Genomic DNA, 20561 nt, shown 5'->3' on the forward strand with positions numbered 1-20561 from the left:
ATATCCATTTTTTCTTTTATCCGATAACCAATTTATTTTGGACTGTCAATGTAAGAAAAGTACAAATATGTAGCTACTTTCGCTATATAGCTTTCCGCTTTGCACGACTACTGCTACATAGCGGAAGTAACTATATATTAGTCCTTTTCTCACTTGATGATGATAGTGTTCAGTGAATTAATATGGCGGATGTAGAGTAGATAGAAATGTGTGAATTAATAAGGTAATTATGTTTTTTATTATTACAGATTCAGATACATCGGAGAAACAAGGCAATTGGTGAGTTACATATATTATTTTTAAATGCTTTGGTAGTTTTTATGAATGAGTTTAAAAAGAAAGAGACAGAGAAACAACGAACTAAGGAGTATTTTTTACTCTCTAATATGTTTAAATATGAGTTTATATATATTTCTACCAATGTGTTGATTCAATTCATGTATTTGGAACCATAAGGTTTAGAGATTTGTAATTTTTGGTAGGAAAATTTCTACCAAAAAAAATATCGTAGGTTAACAATACAATGCAAAATTGAAATATCTCTAATAGACATTTATATGCACTTTTGAATCTTTCTTTTTCTTTAACTTTATAAGTAATAAGGCACCATCGATCGACTCTGTTGATCCGAGACAGGCCGGCCAGAAGCTATGTAATAATGTTTGGATATGTATATTATAATATCAACCATGTAAATGAGTCAACAAATAAAATTCCACGCAATTTATATTTAACACGTTCCGTGCCACAATTTTTGAAGTTTTTCCATTCAGGCCGCGTGGGACGTATATGACCCACACTTTAAAAATCAAAAAAGTCCTTTGAGACGTACATTTCACACTTTCAATACTGCAAAGCTATATAATATATATATATACATATATATATATATATATATATATAGATATAGATATATATACACATATATATACATATATATATAATTAGCGGGAAAAAGTTTTAAATTTTAATATGCATTACGTACAGTACGTGATGTGAAGTTATCTATATTCGACTATATATAGAATCCTTTGTTTTGCGCGGGAGTCGTATACAACCTACATGGCATGGAATGTGTTAATAATATACTTTAAAATTAAAATTTAAAATTGCGACACTAACGCCCTCTTCTATATGAGACATCTTCACAGCTTATAATTACACTACATATGTATAATACCCGGTGATAAATATTGCACAACGACCTTTGGAAAGAGACAATTCGGCGACAAATCTCTGTGGTACGAAATACAGTGTGTGGGACAGAGATAACGCTCTATAAAGCCGAAATTAGCCGATTGTCTCTTTCCAAAGGTCGATGTGCAATATTTATTGCTGACTACTGTAACAATAATTTGTAAAAGTACCCTCATTTACGTACTAATCGCTAAAAATAATTAGTGACCAAAAAATATGGTTAAAACAGTATTTTAAACCTTTATGTTTTACGCCCCATATATAACATATATTTTAACGAAATGGTTAAACTCGTAAAGAGTCACTTTACCATCTCCCCATAGGACCCACGTTGGGAAACAGGTTTTAAAGTGATTTTTTAAGACTCCGATTTAGGACCCTCTCGTACCATATGTGAGCAGGATTCTCTAGTACAATAATCATATTTTTCATGTAATCTTTTATCTTCATACTTTTTAATGTATACACTGAAATATGTTACATTTTTTTATTTTAATGCGACAGACCCAATAACTTTTGGCTGTATTAAATGTGCAAGAATATATATATATATATATATATATATATATATATATAAATAAATAATCAAGTGTAGCTTTTATTAATAATTCTTGTAAAGGATAATTGATCCTAAAATATAAGTACAGAAGATATGGTAGTATCTAGCTTTGGTTCATGTTTGATGTTTCAAGGTGTTAATCCAAAAAAACTTCACAGGTTAAGCGGCAACAAGGTGTCCTGGATAGAAAAGGAGAAACCAGTAGACGGAGACACAACACCCAGGATCTATCCCAATTTGGGTAAGTTCTTTATATGTAAAAAAAATTTTTTTTTTGGCTACTGTATGGTGTTACAATATTAAAATTACACTCAGATGTACAATTCCCGGCGATAAATATTGCACATCGAACTTTTGAAAGAGACAATCGGCTAATTTCGGCTTCGTAAAACGTTATCTCTGTCGCATGACTGACAAAACGTCATAACATAAATTACCTATAGTGTGGGACAGAGATAGTGCTCTACAAAGCCGAATTTAGTCGATTGTCTCTTTCCAAAGGTCGATGTGCAATATTTATCGTCGAGTACTGTAGTCTCTCTAAGTTTGAAGTTATAGCATCTCGACGCGTTCGACAGCTACTGAGGATCGGTTTCCCGTGAACATGCCTTTTCGTAAAGTGTGCGAGAAGGACGACAAATAGATCGCCCTATGCACATGTAAATAGAAATCATTTTTCAAATAAAACCACTCTCAAAGAAACGTTTTTCTTTAAACACGCAACACTAAATTGGTGACTTAAAACAGCTGCCAACGCTAAAAGGTATATAAGGTCCACTGCATTTAGTGTGGTATATATATAACCAATTTGCTAGCATATTCGTAATTTCAGTCGATAGGCGTGTCTGCTGAAAGGTATAGGCCTCCCTAAAAGATGGGGGGGGGGGGTATACCATAATAGCCACGTTTGGCAGGCGGGTTGGCGAATTGTCTGGCATTATATATATATATAAACCCAATTTGCCAACATATTAGTAGTTTCAGTCTATATATGACCACTGAAAGGCAAAGGCCTCCCCCAAAGATACCTATAGGGTGACTAAAGAGTTAGTGGCTTATTAAAAGACGTTTGTAACACTATATCAATTTATTTAACACACGAACAAATTTTTATTAGCGCTTGAGTGCGAGCAAAAAGGACGTGCATTCGTCGTAGGACTCTGGGGCGCAATGTGCTCTGCGACCGAGTGAAAGCGGGCCATAGAACAAAGGCGCAAAAGAAATAAAAGAAACAAAAGAAATAAAAGTAACAAAAGGTCTGCGCCCGCGTCACCGGTGCGTGCATGTGCCCGCTGCACTAATTCGGCACACTAAGTTCGCCCGTCGGCTACGCTCGCCCACAAAATCTTACACCTGTTATTCATTCAGACATCACATCAGTGTATATGCGACTCCCACATGACTAAACTATAATCACCACGCTTAACAGGAAGATTGTAGACCTCAGTGTGGTATTATACATTGTCAAACTGGCCAGCATAATTGTCGATTCAGTCGATAGACGTCTACAAAAAGACATGGATCTCCCCCTAAAATATCTATGGGGGATTTACCATAATCATCACCCTTGGCAGGTGGTTTGGCAATCGCTGTGGTATTAATCTACGCAGAGGAAGCTACTGCCCATCCTCTGGAAACTTAATGCACAAAGTTTGAATTATATAAGATAGTATCCCAGGAATCGAACCCGCGACCAACGATCTGAAGTCTCAGTACTGTACCACTGGGACACCAATAATTATAATTTTTAAAAATAATAGAAGGGTAATAGAGCTTGGAGACAAATTGTTTTTGCCAGTAATAATGACCATAAAGAACACACATGTGTTTGATATGGTCATTTTTCAGATAAGGGCGCGAGAATCCCTTATAGGAGAGTTTAATCTGATTGTAGTTTTTATCAAATTATGCTGTTCTATCATACTTACCGTCCACAAGTGGTCACTGTAAACGTCATCTTATATGAATAATGGCATGGAAAAATTAACATCTTACTATGCATATGCATAGTAAGATGTTATGTTGAATATGCTAATTATTGCTCTTGAAGCCATGATTTATTAAATAAGATAATAAAAGATAACGTGTTGAAAAGTAGCTACATGTGAACGCATCTTTACATTTGTCTCTTTCAATTGTTAAGTGTTAAAATGAGATAATTGTTTTATTTTACAGATAAAGAAATGTCACAGACTGCGGACAGACGCGCCAGTTGGTGAGTGCTTCTTCTTCTTTTGCAGATAAACTTACTGCCAGGCATGTATGCCTTTAGAAAGATATAGGCCACGCCCATCGCAAATCGCAGGCCACTCCCATCGCTAGCCACAGGCCACGCCCATCGCTACTCCCGTGCCACGCCCGTCGCTAGTCATAAGCCACACATATCGCTACTCTCGTGCCACGCCCGTCGCTAGTCATAGGCCACACATATCGCTAGTCCTGTGCCACGTCCGTCGCTAGTCACAGGCCACGGTCATCGTTAGTCACAGACCACGCACATCGCTAGTCACAGGCCACACATCGCTAGTCACAGGCCACATATCGCTAGTTATAGGCCACGCCCATCGCCAGTCACAGTCCACGCCTATCGTGTTACAGGTCACGCCCATCGTAGAGCACATACCTTGCCAGCTGCATGGCATTGGCTTCTCTTAAAGATCGCCACTAATAAATAGGATCATTTTGTTTGGTAAAATATTACCGTGACCTCCCTTTGTGTACTTCTTAAGTAGTTGTTTTGATTTTACCACCCTATTCCTTTTTAAATCATCAGTAAAGACATGACCAGTGTGTCTTATAGACTGAAAGTCCTAAGTAATATTTTAAAATACGCGACATATTTCTAGGTGCTATCTTTATCACCCGAGATATAGTCTTTTGCTTTCGGACAGGATTACTTCGAATTATGTCCCTTACTGCTTTGATAGCTGTACTAACACTGCGTGTACGGCCATATCTTTTTCTGTCACAAACGGAGGAGGTTTCATTGCACCTGTCAACAGCCCGGTACACGTGCACTTGACTAACACCAAGCGTGTGCGGGATTTTACTTCGTGTAATGCAATCGCAGCGATTCTGTTCTCTTTATCACTCCACTGCAATATATCGCAAAATATTTTACGATAATTAATTTTACCTTTCTGTCACCAGGTTGACCACGAAGCCGCTGAGGAAGCCGCTTGCATCGAATCCCGAGGCAGCAGACAGTTCGGTACGAGAGCTGGCGGTTCGTCAACACCGCACCATGGACAAGGAGAACGTGGACTCGGGATCTGGTGAGGAATTTCTTACTACATATCTAATAGATTCAGGCGTTACTTTACAGAAGTCCATTGGTACTAAGAAAGGAACTAATATATAGCTACTTCCGCTATGCAGCAGTAGTCGTGCAATGTTGCACCGCCCGCCAGCCCGCTGATAAATGCGTATGCGGCAAACAATGCGAAACACAACTACCAACTGTTAAATCACTCAACATGTGTTTCACCCCTCCACCAAACAGTGTGTGGCGTGCCAGTGCAACAATATTTATTCTAACATTAACTTAACCCATGCAGAGGTCTCCTCTCGGGAGCCCTTACGCGAGGTCACTCCATGGAGCGTCTAAGAACTTAGGTATTAAAAAAGGCTTTCAAGATAAAGGCATCGTTATAAAAACCCGAACCAATTCGATTCTGTGACCCGATATTAAATGCAGTAGATACCTTGATATATGCTTTACATCATATTTGAAGATACCATGTTGGAGCACTACAACTTCTGCTGCCACCGCTGGGGTCAACTTCCGGGATCTTCTCGGTGTGATAAAATCGCTCACCAGATCGGAGGATTATACGGTCTTTTTAATATTTTACGTAGGGTAGTCTTTGTTTTCATGTAAAAATAATTAGTGACCATTTACTGTTAGATATAATATCCATTTTGACATGTTAATACTGTGTTTCCCGTCCTTTTTTGTCCCACGCCTCCCCTATTGGTTAAACTCGTGTCAAGTACAGTACCCTGCTATAAATATTGCATATGGACCTTTGGAAAGTGACAATTGGCTAATTTCGGCTTTGTAGAGCGTTATCTCTGTCGCACGAAACACAAACAGTCCGGTATCTATTAGGAGCTGTACAACAAGTATCATTTGCTTCTTTTGATAATTATTTTTAATCTTTATATAAAATACATTAATTTTTTTATGAGTGGTGGCTTTAGGTTGGGGTAATATAATAAAAAAACATGTTCACTTTATGTTTACGTATTTAATTATTTAGGAAAATTACAACTGCACATAATAAACACCATATATATATAACCTATTGTTAAAATGACATTGTAATTAAAAATAAAAATTGTTTAAATAAAAATTAACTTGTAAAACTATGTACAGTAGCCGGCGATAAATATTGCACATCGACTCTTGGAAAGAGACAATCGACTAATTTCGGCTTCGTAGAGCGTTATTGTAAATGTAATTTGCCTAAATAATTAAATACGTAAACATAATGTGAACATGATTTTTTTTCTTCATTTTACCCCGACCTTAAGCCACCGCTTATAGAAAAAATTGGTGTATTTTATACAAAGAATAAAAATAATTATCAAAAGAAGAAAATGATACTTGTTGTAACAGCTCCTAGTAGATACCCGGGCTATTTATATTTCGTGCGACAGAGATAACGCTCTACGAAGCCGAAATTAGCCGATTGTCTCTTTCCAAAGGTCGATATGCAATATTTATCGCCGGGTATTGTACATTTTAACATTTCCTCCTCCTAACAATCAAATTGCTTCCCTTTAGGGCGTGGGCCCCACGTTTGGGAGACACTGTTATTTGATTACTGCAGGGTAGAAATAGATTTGAACAAATTATTTGAGGGTAGATGTATGAAATTTTATTTATGTATATATCTTCATGTATATATAAATGTAATATCATTAAAATTTTTATGAATGATTGTATGAAAAATATTATAAAATGTTTTATTCGTTTACAGTGTCCGAAGAGGAGAATGTAATAGAAGGAGATTCTCCACCGCATCCTGCTGGAATTAAACTGCGACGACCTGGATACTACACCATACCCTCGCTGGAGGAGCTAGCAGGTATAGCTAGGATATATTATATGGATATTACCATCATATATCTCTATAGATTTCCAATAGGAACAGTTGGAAGCCTGCATCATCAGAGGGAATTTCAACGCTGGGCTTCTGTAAAGAGGAGATCTAAGGACGAAGGAAAGTAACAGACTTAACCCAAAGGTTGCAGTGGCAGAATAGATACCCTGTAAGCTAGAGTTCCCCAAACTTTTTGTGTCGTAGACCCCTTGCCATGTTTTTCCGTGTTGGGTAGACCCCCTACTTACACTGATATTGATTTCCTGTAAATTTCTAACTGTAGTGAAGTTTAGTGTTAAAAACTTAAAGTAAAAACACATGTTAATTTATACATTTATTAATTGAATTTAAATTAAAATTACTCAAAATAAAATTTTGTATCTATTATGTAAAAGATACGTAACATTAAAAATTTTTTTTCTAAAAACTTCACTAACGTGTGAATTTAACTTAAGAAAGCGACATTACTTTCCGGTCTCCCTGATACATGGTTGCACAGACCTATTAAGACTAGGGGCCACTCGGACAAATCATGAACTGATGGCGGGCCGGCCGCCAGAAGTATAGGTAATTAATTTTTTTTGGTTTTATTCTGGAATAGAATACAATATTCTTCGAATGTACGAGAGTATTATTTTTGCTGTCGGCGGGCCACCAGTATTCGACTGGCGGGCCGCGGTCTGTGCATCCATGCCCTAATATTTAGAAAAGTATTATATATAATATTTAAAAAGATCTTGGAATAGATATGTACCTTCAGTTGAACAACACATAGATTTTAGAAAGTTGCATGTTATATCGCGTAGCCTATATGGCCTGAGAAATCGTGACGTCACTGCGGTTTGTGTCTCCGGTTTTTTTTTCTCTCTTTTTTTAAACACTCTTTCTCCCATCTTATTTTCGGGACAGAGACATACACTTCTACTTACACCTTTCCTCTTTCATCCTTCACAATTTCTATCATTCAGCATACAGTATTCACTCACGATACATTCACTCATCGCCTCCCATTCCTCGCCACACTTTATGTTACATGGTTTTATTTTGTCTAATTACGTCACCCAAACCATCATCAGGTTCTTCGCCAGTATATGCAACGGATGCCGTATTTGCCACACCGATGAATTCATATCAAATACTAGCTGATCCCGCAAACGTTGTTTTGCAAAAAAAAAAATTTTTAATTTTCAATTTAAAAATAAAGGTTGATCGTAGAGGGGTGAAAATTTAGGGTTGTATGTATTTTTGTATGTTGTATCATAAAAAAATAAAAACAAAAAATTTCGTCAAAAAAATTAAAAAATTTTTTTTAAGGGTGAACAACCCTTATCACTTAGGGGTATGAAAAATAGATAGTAGCCGATTCTCAGACCTACTAAATACGCATATAAAATTTGGTAAAAATCGGTCAAGCCGTTTCAGAGGAGTACAAGTTCGAACACCGTGACACGAGAATCTTATATATTAGATTGAAAATCATGAGACCAGGTCCAAAGTTCCAGGTCCTTTAATAATGTTCCTGTAAATTACAGATTACATACGCCCAGACGGATCATGCGTGGTCCCACACTTCACAATCGGGCGCAAGAACTATGGCAACGTGCACTACGACTGCGAGATGGACGTAGCCAACTTAGACCTGGACGCCCTGGGTGAGTACTTCGAACCCTTGATCATCATAATCTGGTTGCTGTACTTTAATGTTCTATAAAATTCAGGATCCTTCAGTTTTGATAGCGTACTATGAGATATTTACTCAGGCCAAGATGTTGAAGGTTTTTAGTTGGTGATATGTAAAGAGGCGAAGAAAGCAGTTTTGATATGCTGATGAGAGATATAATGCTGTTCTGGGTGTTTGTTTATAAATCAATACTTTATTGTAAGTCTTAGTTCACATTTATTTAAAACAAACGTCTAATTTCAACGATTTTCCTCACGTTAAAAATAATAGTTTTCTTGAAGCACTTTCTACTACAATAGAGCTTTGAAAATACTATTTTAAAAACCTTAAATATGTCAAGTAGGTAATAATAGTCTTACACTTAATGTTTTACACCAGTAACCTACGTGTAAATAGTAAAAAGACATTTAAATTCTCGTCACTTTGACATCTCAAAAACTGACTGCTTTACCGACGCGACCGCAACGGACGCCATCATAACACCATTGTTAACAGCGCCATCTGTGAAGTGTCAAAGTTAAACAGACACTGCTTTACCGACATTAAATAAGCGCGGCGCAATACAATAAAGAAGTGTTAAAGGAACTAGTTTCTTTACATATTTACATATATGTAGAAAATTCTCGAAGAAAGATAATAAGGTTATCTTTTCTATCTATTCTATCTTATTCAGATACAGACAGAATAAGAAACAGTCGTGTTTCTAAAGCATTCGCACAAAAAATAGTAATGCTTCCAAAGCACTCACACAAACAGAAGTAATGCCTCTAAAGCCCTTTCACAAGAAATAGTTATGTTTCCAATGCTCGCACAGGCAATAGTAATGCTTCCAAAGCTCTTTTACAAGAAATAGTTATGTTGCGTAAGCATTGTGACTAACAATAGTAATTATTATTTTTTTTTTCATTTTCAGTCCACTTTTTGAACAAGGAGGTGATAATCTACCCGGAGGACGCCGACAAGCCACCAGTCGGTCAGGGTCTGAACCGTCGCGCGGTGGTGACCTTGGACCGCGTGTGGCCGCGTGACAAGACTCAGCGCAGGCTCATTGTGGAACCTGACAGGTGATTAGCCTTTTTTATACTCGTGAGGAAGTCCTGCATAGGATACACCCCCCCCCCCCGCCGCGGTGACAACGAAGGGGTTAGGGACTCCTACCAGCTATAACCCCACGGGTTTGAACGCCTTCGCATACTACCGTAGTTTCAACGGCGGTGGCCTGGTGCCTCGACTCTTTACTTGCGGCGGATGACCACGACTCTGTCGCCAAGGCCATTATAAATGGGTTGGAGAAAGGCGCGGTATAACACCCTCCGACGTCCAGGTTTCTGATTGCGAATGGGGAGCTCAGACGTTCTTTCTCTTTCTCTGAGAGAGAGAGAGAGAGACAGGTGATTGACCTTAACCAAGTGGTCTGTAGTTCACCTCAGTAGCACCTCACCTTGGACGTTCTTTCTCTTCCTCTCAGAGAGAGAGAGTGAGACAGGTGATTGGCCTTTTTATACTGGTGAGGAAGTCCTGCATGGGATACCTCTCCGCTGCGGTGGCAACGAAAGGGTTAGGGACTCCTACCAGCTAAAACCCCACGGTCTTGAACGCCTTTTGTTGAAACTATGGGAACGCCTTCGCATACTACCGCAGTTACAACGGCGGTGACCTAGTGCCTCCTTACTTGAGGCGGATCACCCCGACTTCGTCGCCAAGGCCATTATGAAGGAGTTGGAGAAAGGCGCGGTATAACACCCTCCGACGTCCAGGTCTCCGATTGCGAATGGGGAGCTCAGACGTTCTTTCTCTTTCTCTGAGAGAGAGAGAGAGAGACAGGTGATTGACCTTGACCAAGTGGTCTGTAGTTACCTCAGTAGTACCTCACCTTGGATGTTCTTTCTCTTTCTCTCAGAGAGAGAGTGAGACGGGTGATTGGCCTTTTTATACTGGTGAGGAAATCCTGCATGGGATACCCCTCCGCTGCGGGAGCAACGAAAGGGTGAGGGACTCTTGCCAGCTGAAAACCCACGGTCTTGAACGCCTTCTGTTGAAACTATGGGAACGCCTTTGCATATTATTGCAGTTTCAACGGCGGTGACCTAGTTCCTCGACTCCTTACTTGAGGCAGATCACCCCGACTTCGTCGCCAAGGCCACTGTAAAGGGGTTGGAGAAAAACGCAGTATAACACCCTCCGACGTCCAGTTCTCCGATTGCGGATGAGGAGGTCAGACGTTCTTTCTCTTTCCCTGCGAGAGAGAGAGAGAGAGAGAGAGAGAGAACGAGAACGAGACAGGTGATTGACCTTGACCAAGTGGTATATAGTTCACCTCAGTAGCACCTCACCTTGGACGTTCTTTCTCTTTCTCTCAGAGAGAGAGAGAGAGAGAGACAGGTGATTGACCTTGATCAAGTGGTCTCTAGTTCACCTCAGTAGCACCTCACCTTGGGTCGGTGCTTTAGATGTAGTTTATAGTGTTCATTATGTGATTGGCAAATTCTGTTCGACAATAGGGTTTCATCGGGTTGGTCATAAGATTGAAAGCTCTTAGCCCTGGACCTCTTTAATGATTATGCTTCAGGTGTACCGCAAGCACCTCACCTTGGGCCGGTGCTTTAGATGTAGTTCATAGTGTTCCTTATGCCATTGGCAAAATCTGTTCGACAATAGGGCTTCATCAGGTTGGTCATAAGATTGAAAGCTCTTAGCCCTGGACCTCTTTACAGTGATTCTGCTTCGGGTGTACCGCAAGCATTCACCTTGGGTCGGTGCTTTAGATGAATTTCATAGAGTTCATTATGTCATTGGCAAATTCTCTTCGACAATAGGGCTTCATCGGTTTGGTCATAAGATTGAAAGCTCTTAGCCCTGGACCTCTTTACAGTGATTCTGCTTCGGGTGTACCGCAAGCATTCACCTTGGGTCGGTGCTTTAGATGAATTTCATAGAGTTCATTATGTCATTGGCAAATTCTCTTCGACAATAGGGCTTCATCGGTTTGGTCATAAGATTGAAAGCTCTTAGCCCTGGACCTCTTTACAGTGATTCTGCTTCGGGTGTACCGCAAGCATTCACCTTGGGTCGGTGCTTTAGATGAATTTCATAGAGTTCATTATGTCATTGGCAAATTCTCTTCGACAATAGGGCTTCATCGGTTTGGTCATAAGATTGAAAGCTCTTAGCCCTGGACCTCTTTAGTGATTATGCTCCGGGTGTACCACAAGCACTTCACCTTGGGTTGATACTTTATTTATGTGATTACATAGGGTGATTGTAAATAGATGTAAAAGCTTTTTAGTTGTGTTAATCTAATAGTGATTATTGGTGTATGAACTTACAACCTTATTTATATAGTAATAATGTTATAAAGCACGAATTACAGAACCCTCTAAACAATAAACACTAAACCCTAGGATTAAGAAGCGTCGTGAACACGTAAGACTTTGAAGTTATTTATAGATTTTTGTGTACGGTCCTCGGAAATTCTAGCCGAGTACAATCTCGAACTTACTAGAACCTTATTCGTAGTATAAATAAGTGTACTCCCCATGTCGACAGTTCAGTGTTGTTTTTCGAGTTATATAAGATCTACGATCAGTGATACAAAGTGACTATTTGGTAATTTATTTGGACAGTGATTTCTTGAGCGATTTGGAAGCGTAGTTTGGACTGAGCGAAAGTATACTTTGTGTTGAAGTAGGGTGACCATCTGATTTGTGAATAAAGGACTCCTTGTGAACCAGTGGTGTTTCATTTCGAGTCAGAACCCACAATACCTAACGATATATTCTAATTTTCGCAGGCTTTTGAAAATGGATTATGAAGGAAAATTGCGTCGTGTGTGTGATAAACATGAAACTAAGTTCATCGAGTATCGACCAGAATCAGGCAGCTGGGTGTTCCGGGTATGTGATGTATTTAGTTTAAGTGGGGGGGACGGGGAGGGGAGGAGAATTATCAGGGACAAGATAATCATTCGATATTTGTCGGAGGCCCCTTATTAGTGTTTTTTTTTTAAAGTGTTGTCATCTTATGCTAGCTACAATTGCAACACACGCGCGCTGGAGAGTGATTATATATTTTGCAAAGATAGGGTGTTTTGCACGCGAGTCATTTTTTTTATTTAAAAATTAGTATGATAAATAGGAGGAAATAAAAATTTTAAAATTGCAAAATATGGGCATTCCACAAAAAATGTTGAGAAACACTGGTCTAGACGCGAAGGAAGAGGAATGATGTATGAATGGTAAAAAGGTACAAGGAATGAAAGAGAATGAGAAAGACAACAGAGGAATGAACGAAGAGCAGCGAAGAAATATACATTGTGAATAATGTCCCTGTTTGTAAGTTAGGCACTGGTCTAGAGGCAAAAGAAGAGGAAGGATGTATGAAAGTTAAAAAGGTAAATGAAATGAAAGAGAATGAGAAAGACAACAGAGGAATGAACAAGGAGCAGCAAGGAAATATAAATTGTGAATAACGTCCCTGCTTGTGAGTTAGGCACTGGTGTAGAGGCGAAGGAAGAGGAAGGATGTATGAAAGGTAAAAAGGTAAATGGAATGAAAGAGAATGAGAAAGACAACAGAGGAATGAACAAGGAGCAGCAAGGAAATATAAATTGTGAATAACGTCCCTGCTTGTGAGTTAGGCACTGGTGTAGAGGCGAAGGAAGAGGAAGGATGTATGAAAGGTAAAAAGGTAAATGGAATGAAAGAGAATGAGAAAGACAACAGAGGAATGAACGAAGAGCAGCGAAGAAATATAAATTGTGAATAGTGTCCCTGCTTGTGAGTTAGGCGCTGGTCTAGAGGCGAAGGAAGAGGAAGGATGTATGAAAGGTAGAAGGGTACATGGAATGAAAGAGAATGAGAAAGACAACAGAGGAATGAATAAAGAGCAGCGAGGAAATATGTGATTAGTGTCCCTGCTTGTGAGTTAGGTAGTCCAACGGTAGAGGACTGAGATTTTTAATTACAGGTCTAAGGTTCGATTCCCGCGATACAATCTTATATTATTCACACTATGCGTAATAACTTTCCAGAAGATAGTCAGCAGTGTCTGCGTACCAAAATACATGGCAATTACGGTATATCCCCCCATAGACATCTTTGGAAGCGGCCTAGAATATACAGTGGGTGAAAGGTCGAAACGAATACGTCCTTACACATAGAAGGGGGGTAGAAGCGGTCCACAAAAACGTGGGCGAAAAAAAAACAGTCCAATGTGGTGTGATGAAGTCCAAGTGTGGACGTAATACGACCTAAAACGATGATAGGCATTGGTTCGAAATAAATAACACAGATGATGAAAATATAAAGAAATAGAAATAAGTTTCTCAACTGAATGATATTTGAATGAATGATCGAATGATATTATTCATTATAATGTATGACGTTTACAGGTGGAGCATTTCAGTAAATACGGCCTCACCGACTCTGATGAAGAAGACGATCCTGTTCCAGACGTGCTGAAGCGGCAACTCGCTACCCAGGCTTTGCAGAAGTCTGCAGCACCTGGTAAGTGACTTCTCTTACTCTTCAACTACCTTTGTAACTTCTGTAGTAGCAATATACTAATACGTACAAGAGACTAAAGTCTGAAAGAACATATTCTTCGCATATTCATGATTCTTCTCCACAACTGTAACACCTTGCAAAGAAGGGTCAAAAATCAATTAGATTAAAAAAGTTCCAATGATGAATGAACGTATTTTATCTTTTATTCATATGTCTACTTCTCGACATGGCCAATGAAACATGATGATGGAAGTTCTATGCTTCATCTTCTGGTATATCCACTGGATCTTTTTCTCTAGGATTTATATATAAATAAATAAATTAGATTAAATTAATTATTTATTTATAACTGTACTTTTGTAATTTTTGTAGTTTCTTGATAACTTGGTTTTGGCTTGATTTTTATGTAATAGGACTGAAAAGTAATGTCATTTCTATCGACATATAGAAAATTAGATTGATTTGTTACCGCTCCGGCATTGATTTGTATACTAGTAGACGGCAAAAGGTTAATAACGAAGGTGAATATATTGTTGATTATAAATAAAAATTTGATATATATGTAGTCGTGTGAATTTAACTTGAGAAAGCGACATTACTTTCTGGTACTACAATACTATTGCTTCTGTAGATGTCGATGCTGTTAGTCAGAAGGCTTAATAACTTCATCGGTGATGATTAACGGTAATGTTGTTGATGATGATTGATGATGATCATGATTTAACGGTGGCAGTAGTGTTATTCGTATTGTTTGCCGCACGCGCATTTATGAGCGGGCTGGCGGGCGGTGCATTTGTTGCACGACTACCACTGCAGGTGCGGAAGTGGCTAAATATTGATCCTTTTCTTACTTAGGATGGACTTCCGCAAGGTAACGCCTGATTCAATAAAAAAATATCCTAACTTCATTTTTTTAATTAATATACCAGTAAAAACTTTAAATACCCGCCATGCAATGTGCAATTCGAGGCGCACATGCACGGTTCACTACCGTTACTTCGGCGGAACGTACTGCGGTAAGAAAAGGGTTAATACCGTCAGTCACGATTGTAATAGTTATGGCGCCATCTACCAGTCCATTCCGGAAACACGTCACTAAACTTATTGTACAGTTGTCACCTGTAGATCCTGTGAAAAACGATAGAAGAGATCAATTTAATAGGAACTTGATTCAGATTGAACTTCCCTATAAAGCATCCAACTTAAAGCTATAAGGGTTCTGAACAGTGCTGATCTTAGAAGAGCCGAAAAATACAAATGTTTTTTTTTTTAAATAATTTTAATATTTCCAGCACCACCAAAGCAACCGGCTACAGCTCAGCCAGCTGTTCCAGTTGGTCTGGGAGGTCTGGGCGGCTTGGGCGGGCTATCCGCGCCTCCCGGCACCAGCTCCATAGCCGAAGACCTGTTCTCCATGCAGCGGACCTCGCTTAACCTTACCAATGGTGTCGAGAAAGGTACATAGAATTTTTGTTGCTGACTGTACTAATAATCAAGTGACAGTGTTTTTATATTGATATTCTTATGTGTTTCAGCATTCGAAATGGATACAACAGAAGATAGTGCGGATGGTCAAAGCATGTTCCCGGATAGCATGGGTAAACAGTTTTATAATATATAATCTTCAATATTTTGTAATTGAACGAAAGATCGAATGTATGTACGGACAGTAAAATCATTGATTTAAATATATATATTATATTATAACATTTTATAATCACCCTTGTTATTGAAATTTTGTTTTGTAGCAATAAAGTGTTACTAAAAAACACGACTAGTTATAAAGATAATAAAATTTACCCGAATATTGGAATAGTATGTAGGTTTATCTAAAGTTACTTTAACTAAGTATAGAAAATTAACGTAATTGATTAAATGAATATAAAAAATCATAATTTGTGTGTATCTATAGTAAGAGTAAATAATTATTTGTGAAAGAGAATTTGTTATTTTAATATTTTAACCTGCTAGTCATTTCTTGGTATTAAATGTCGACAAACTACCTTTTCATCAAACGTAACTTCGGCATTATGAATGTTGACCTACCTTCTGTACGTCAAAGGTAAGTTCAGGCTTATGAATGTCGACCAACCACATATCCACCAAACGTAACTTGGGCCTTATGAATGTCAATCTACCTTCTGTCCACCAAACGTAACTTGGGTCTTATGCATGTCAACCTGCCTTCTATGTACCAAACGTAACTTTGGCCTTATGAATGTCGAGTTACCTTCTATTCACCAAATGTAATTTGGGCCTTATAGATCTTGACCAATCACCTGTCCACCAAAGGTAACCTCGGTCTTATGAATGTCAAGTTACTTTCTATACACTAAACGTAGCTTGGGCCATAAGAAGCTCGACCTACTGCCTGTTCACCAAACGTAGCTTGGGTCTTATGCATGTCGACCAACCACCTGTCCACCAAACGTAACCTTGTCCTTATGAACGTTGAGCTACCTTCTGGTCCGCCTAACGTAACTTCAGTCTTATTATTGTCGACCAGTCGCTTGTCCACCAAATGTAACTTTGTCTTTACGAATGTCGAGCTACCTTCTGTGCACGAAACGTAAATAGGGCCTTATGAATATCGAGCTACCTTCTGTCCGCCTAGCGTAACATGGGCCTTATGTACGTCGAGCTACCTTCTTTCCACCAAACGTAAGTTGGGCCTTATGGATCTCGACTAACCACCTGTCCGCCAAACGTAACTTTGTCCTTATGAATGTTGAGCTACCTTGTGTCCGCCTACCGTAACTTGGGCCTTATGTACTTCGAGCTAGCTTTTGTTCACCAAACGTAACTTGGGCCTCATGTACGTCGAGCTACCTTCTGTCCACCAAACGAAAGTTGGGCCTTATGGATCTCGACTAACCACCTGTCGACAAACGTAACTTTGTACTTATGAATGTCGAGCTACCTTCTGTACACCAAACGTAACTTTGTTCTTATGAATCTCGACCTACCGCCTGTTCACCAAAGGTAGCTTGGGCCTTATGGATCTCGACCAACCTCCTGTCCACCCAACGTAGCTTTGTCCGTATGAATGTCGAGCTACCTTCTGTCCACGGAAGGTAACTTCGGTCTTATCAATGTCGAGCTACCTTCTGTACACCAAACGTAACTTGGGCCATAAGAATCTCGACCTACCGCCTGTTCACCAAACGTATCTTGGGCCTTATGGGTCTCGCCCAACCATCTGTCCACAAAACGTAATTTTGTCCTTATGAATGTTGAGCTACCTACTGTTCACCAAACGTAACTTAGTACTTATGAACGTCGACCTACCTTCTGTCCACCAAACGTAACTTTGACCTTACGAATGCAGAGCTTTCTTCTGTCCACCAAACGTAACTTTGACCTTAGGAATGTAGAGCTAACTTCTGTCCACCAAACGTAAACTTACGAATGTCGAGCTACCTTCGATTTACCAAACGTAAATTTGACCATACGAATGTCGAGCTACCTTCTGTCCACCAAACGTAACTTTGACCTTACGAATGTCGAGCTACCTTCTGTCCACCAAAAGTAACTTCGACCTTACGAATGCAGAGCTACCTTCTGTCCACCAAACGTAACTTTGACCATACGAATGCAGAGCTTCCTTCTGTCCACCAAACGTAACTTTGACCTTACGAATGCAGAGCTTCCTTCTGTCCACCAAACGTAACTTTGACCTTAGGAATGTAGAGCTAACTTCTGTCCACCAAACGTAACTTTGACCTTAGGAATGTAGAGCTAACTTCTGTCCACCAAACGTAAACTTACGAATGTCGAGCTACCTTCGATTTACCAAACGTAAATTTGACCATACGAATGTCGAGCTACCTTCTGTCCACCAAACGTAACTTTGACCATACGAATGCAGAGCTTCCTTCTGTCCACCAAACGTAACTTTGACCTTACGAATGCAGAGCTACCTTCTGTCCACCAAACGTAACTTTGACCATACGAATGCAGAGCTTCCTTCTGTCCACCAAACGTAACTTTGACCTTACGAATGCAGAGCTACCTTCTGTCCACCAAACGTAACTTTGACCATACGAATGCAGAGCTTCCTTCTGTCCACCAAACGTAACTTTGACCTTACGAATGCAGAGCTACCTTCTGTCCACCAAACGTAACTTTGACCATACGAATGCAGAGCTTCCTTCTGTCCACCAAACGTAACTTTGACCTTACGAATGCAGAGCTACCTTCTGTCCACCAAACGTAACTTTGACCATACGAATGCAGAGCTTCCTTCTGTCCACCAAACGTAACTTTGACCATACGAATGCAGAGCTTCCTTCTGTCCACCAAACGTAACTTTGACCATACGAATGCAGAGCTTCCTTCTGTCCACCAAACGTAACTTTGACCTTACGAATGCAGAGCTACCTTCTGTCCACCAAACGTAACTTTGACCATACGAATGCAGAGCTTCCTTCTGTCCACCAAACGTAACTTTGACCATACGAATGCAGAGCTTCCTTCTGTCCACCAAACGTAACTTTGACCATACGAATGCAGAGCTTCCTTCTGTCCACCAAACGTAACTTTGACCTTACGAATGCAGAGCTACCTTCTGTCCACCAAACGTAACTTTGACCATACGAATGCAGAGCTTCCTTCTGTCCACCAAACGTAACTTTGACCTTACGAATGCAGAGCTACCTTCTGTCCACCAAACGTAACTTTGACCATACGAATGCAGAGCTTCCTTCTGTCCACCAAACGTAACTTTGACCATACGAATGCAGAGCTTCCTTCTGTCCACCAAACGTAACTTCGACCTTACGAATGCAGAGCTACCTTCTGTCCACCAAAACTAACTTTGACCTTACGAATGCAGAGCTTCCTTCTGTCCACCAAACGTAAACTTACGAATGTCGAGCTACCTTCGATTTACCAAACGTAACTTTGACCTTAGGAATGTAGAGCTAACTTCTGTCCACCAAACGTAAACTTACGAATGTCGAGCTACCTTCGATTTACCAAACGTAAATTTGACCATACGAATGTCGAGCTACCTTCTGTCCACCAAACGTAACTTTGACCATACGAATGCAGAGCTTCCTTCTGTCCACCAAACGTAACTTTGACCTTACGAATGCAGAGCTACCTTCTGTCCACCAAACGTAACTTTGACCATACGAATGCAGAGCTTCCTTCTGTCCACCAAACGTAACTTTGACCTTACGAATGCAGAGCTTCCTTCTGTCCACCAAACGTAACTTTGACCTTAGGAATGTAGAGCTAACTTCTGTCCACCAAACGTAACTTTGACCTTAGGAATGTAGAGCTAACTTCTGTCCACCAAACGTAAACTTACGAATGTCGAGCTACCTTCGATTTACCAAACGTAAATTTCACCATACGAATGTCGAGCTACCTTCTGTCCACCAAACGTAACTTTGACCATACGAATGCAGAGCTTCCTTCTGTCCACCAAACGTAACTTTGACCTTACGAATGTCGAGCTACCTTCTGTCCACCAAACGTAACTTTGACCATACGAATGCAGAGCTTCCTTCTGTCCACCAAACGTAACTTTGACCTTACGAATGTCGAGCTACCTTCTGTCCACCAAAAGTAACTTCGACCTTACGAATGCAGAGCTACCTTCTGTCCACCAAACGTAACTTTGACCATATGAATGTCGAGCTACCTTCTGTTCACCAAACGTAACTTGGGCCCTATGAACGTCGACCAACTGCCGGTTTTCGATCTGATGTATATCAATCAACTTTATTAGTGGCCAAATGTCACCACGGTTCGACTACAAGTCAATTAGGCCATGCCAGTCGCTCTGTTAACACTAGCATCTTTTTTTTCTGTCATAACTTTCCAAACCTTCACATAGCCACCATACTAAATGGTAACATTAGTTTTATGATGGGTAATTATGCAGACCCTGGATCCTCAAGCTCATGGCAGATGAAACTAAGAGCTACAAAGTCTGTCTGCTGGCAATCGTCTATTGATCAGGTGTAATTCTAGTATATTTTATAAGGAATCCGCTTGTTTCAGCTCTCGGAGTGAAGAGTCCCACCAGCGAACTGGCCAGGCTCGAGCACCGCCACTCCCACAGCGTGCAACTTATGAAGGCTTCGCTTTACGCCGACATCGGTAAGTTGTCTTTTTTGTTACCACCATCACTTCCATGAATGTCCCTTGTCATCATTTTTAAGGTCCTTATCCAGGTCTACGTCGGGAGTCCTTTTAAACTGTGTCTCAAAAATCTCATCACCATCATTATGTCAACCGATAAATGATCACTTTAAGGTAAAGCCTCCTCCAAAGATCACCATGATGACCAGTCTTGTGCTGCCTTAATTATGTATCGCTTATAGAAGAGGGCGTTAGTGTCGCAGAAGCTTTTAAAGTATTTTGATGTGTGTGGGTCGACTTCGAGTGCCGGTCTGATGTGAAAATCAGGGAGCAATCAATAGCTTCCCTGATAAGAGAAGAAAAAACCAAAGAAGAGTTCCTCCTACTCTGTAAAAAAAAATATGAAATAAAAGCTAATA

The 20561-nt window shown here is 39.8% G+C and overlaps 1 protein-coding gene across 1 annotated transcript in view; it reads left to right on the plus strand.

The window, feature by feature from the left end:
* The window catches only part of Nup98-96 (nuclear pore complex protein Nup98-96), a 58972-nt gene that overhangs the window by 20819 nt on the left and 17592 nt on the right, over positions 1-20561 (plus strand). Inside the window, exons 18-29 of the mRNA XM_068771015.1 lie at positions 249-279; positions 1915-1997; positions 3932-3971; positions 4907-5031; positions 6742-6849; positions 8397-8516; positions 9459-9609; positions 12336-12438; positions 13935-14049; positions 15342-15506; positions 15585-15647; positions 20062-20160. Coding sequence (XP_068627116.1) covers positions 249-279; positions 1915-1997; positions 3932-3971; positions 4907-5031; positions 6742-6849; positions 8397-8516; positions 9459-9609; positions 12336-12438; positions 13935-14049; positions 15342-15506; positions 15585-15647; positions 20062-20160 — 1203 coding nt within the window. The remainder of the gene's footprint in view (positions 1-248; positions 280-1914; positions 1998-3931; positions 3972-4906; positions 5032-6741; positions 6850-8396; positions 8517-9458; positions 9610-12335; positions 12439-13934; positions 14050-15341; positions 15507-15584; positions 15648-20061; positions 20161-20561) is intronic.

The sequence above is a fragment of the Battus philenor genome, unplaced genomic scaffold, assembly GCF_028537555.1.
Source record: "Battus philenor isolate CCGP_79_NKW_IND1 unplaced genomic scaffold, ilBatPhil1.0.hap1 SCAF_30, whole genome shotgun sequence".
NCBI classification, from domain to species: domain Eukaryota; kingdom Metazoa; phylum Arthropoda; class Insecta; order Lepidoptera; family Papilionidae; genus Battus; species Battus philenor.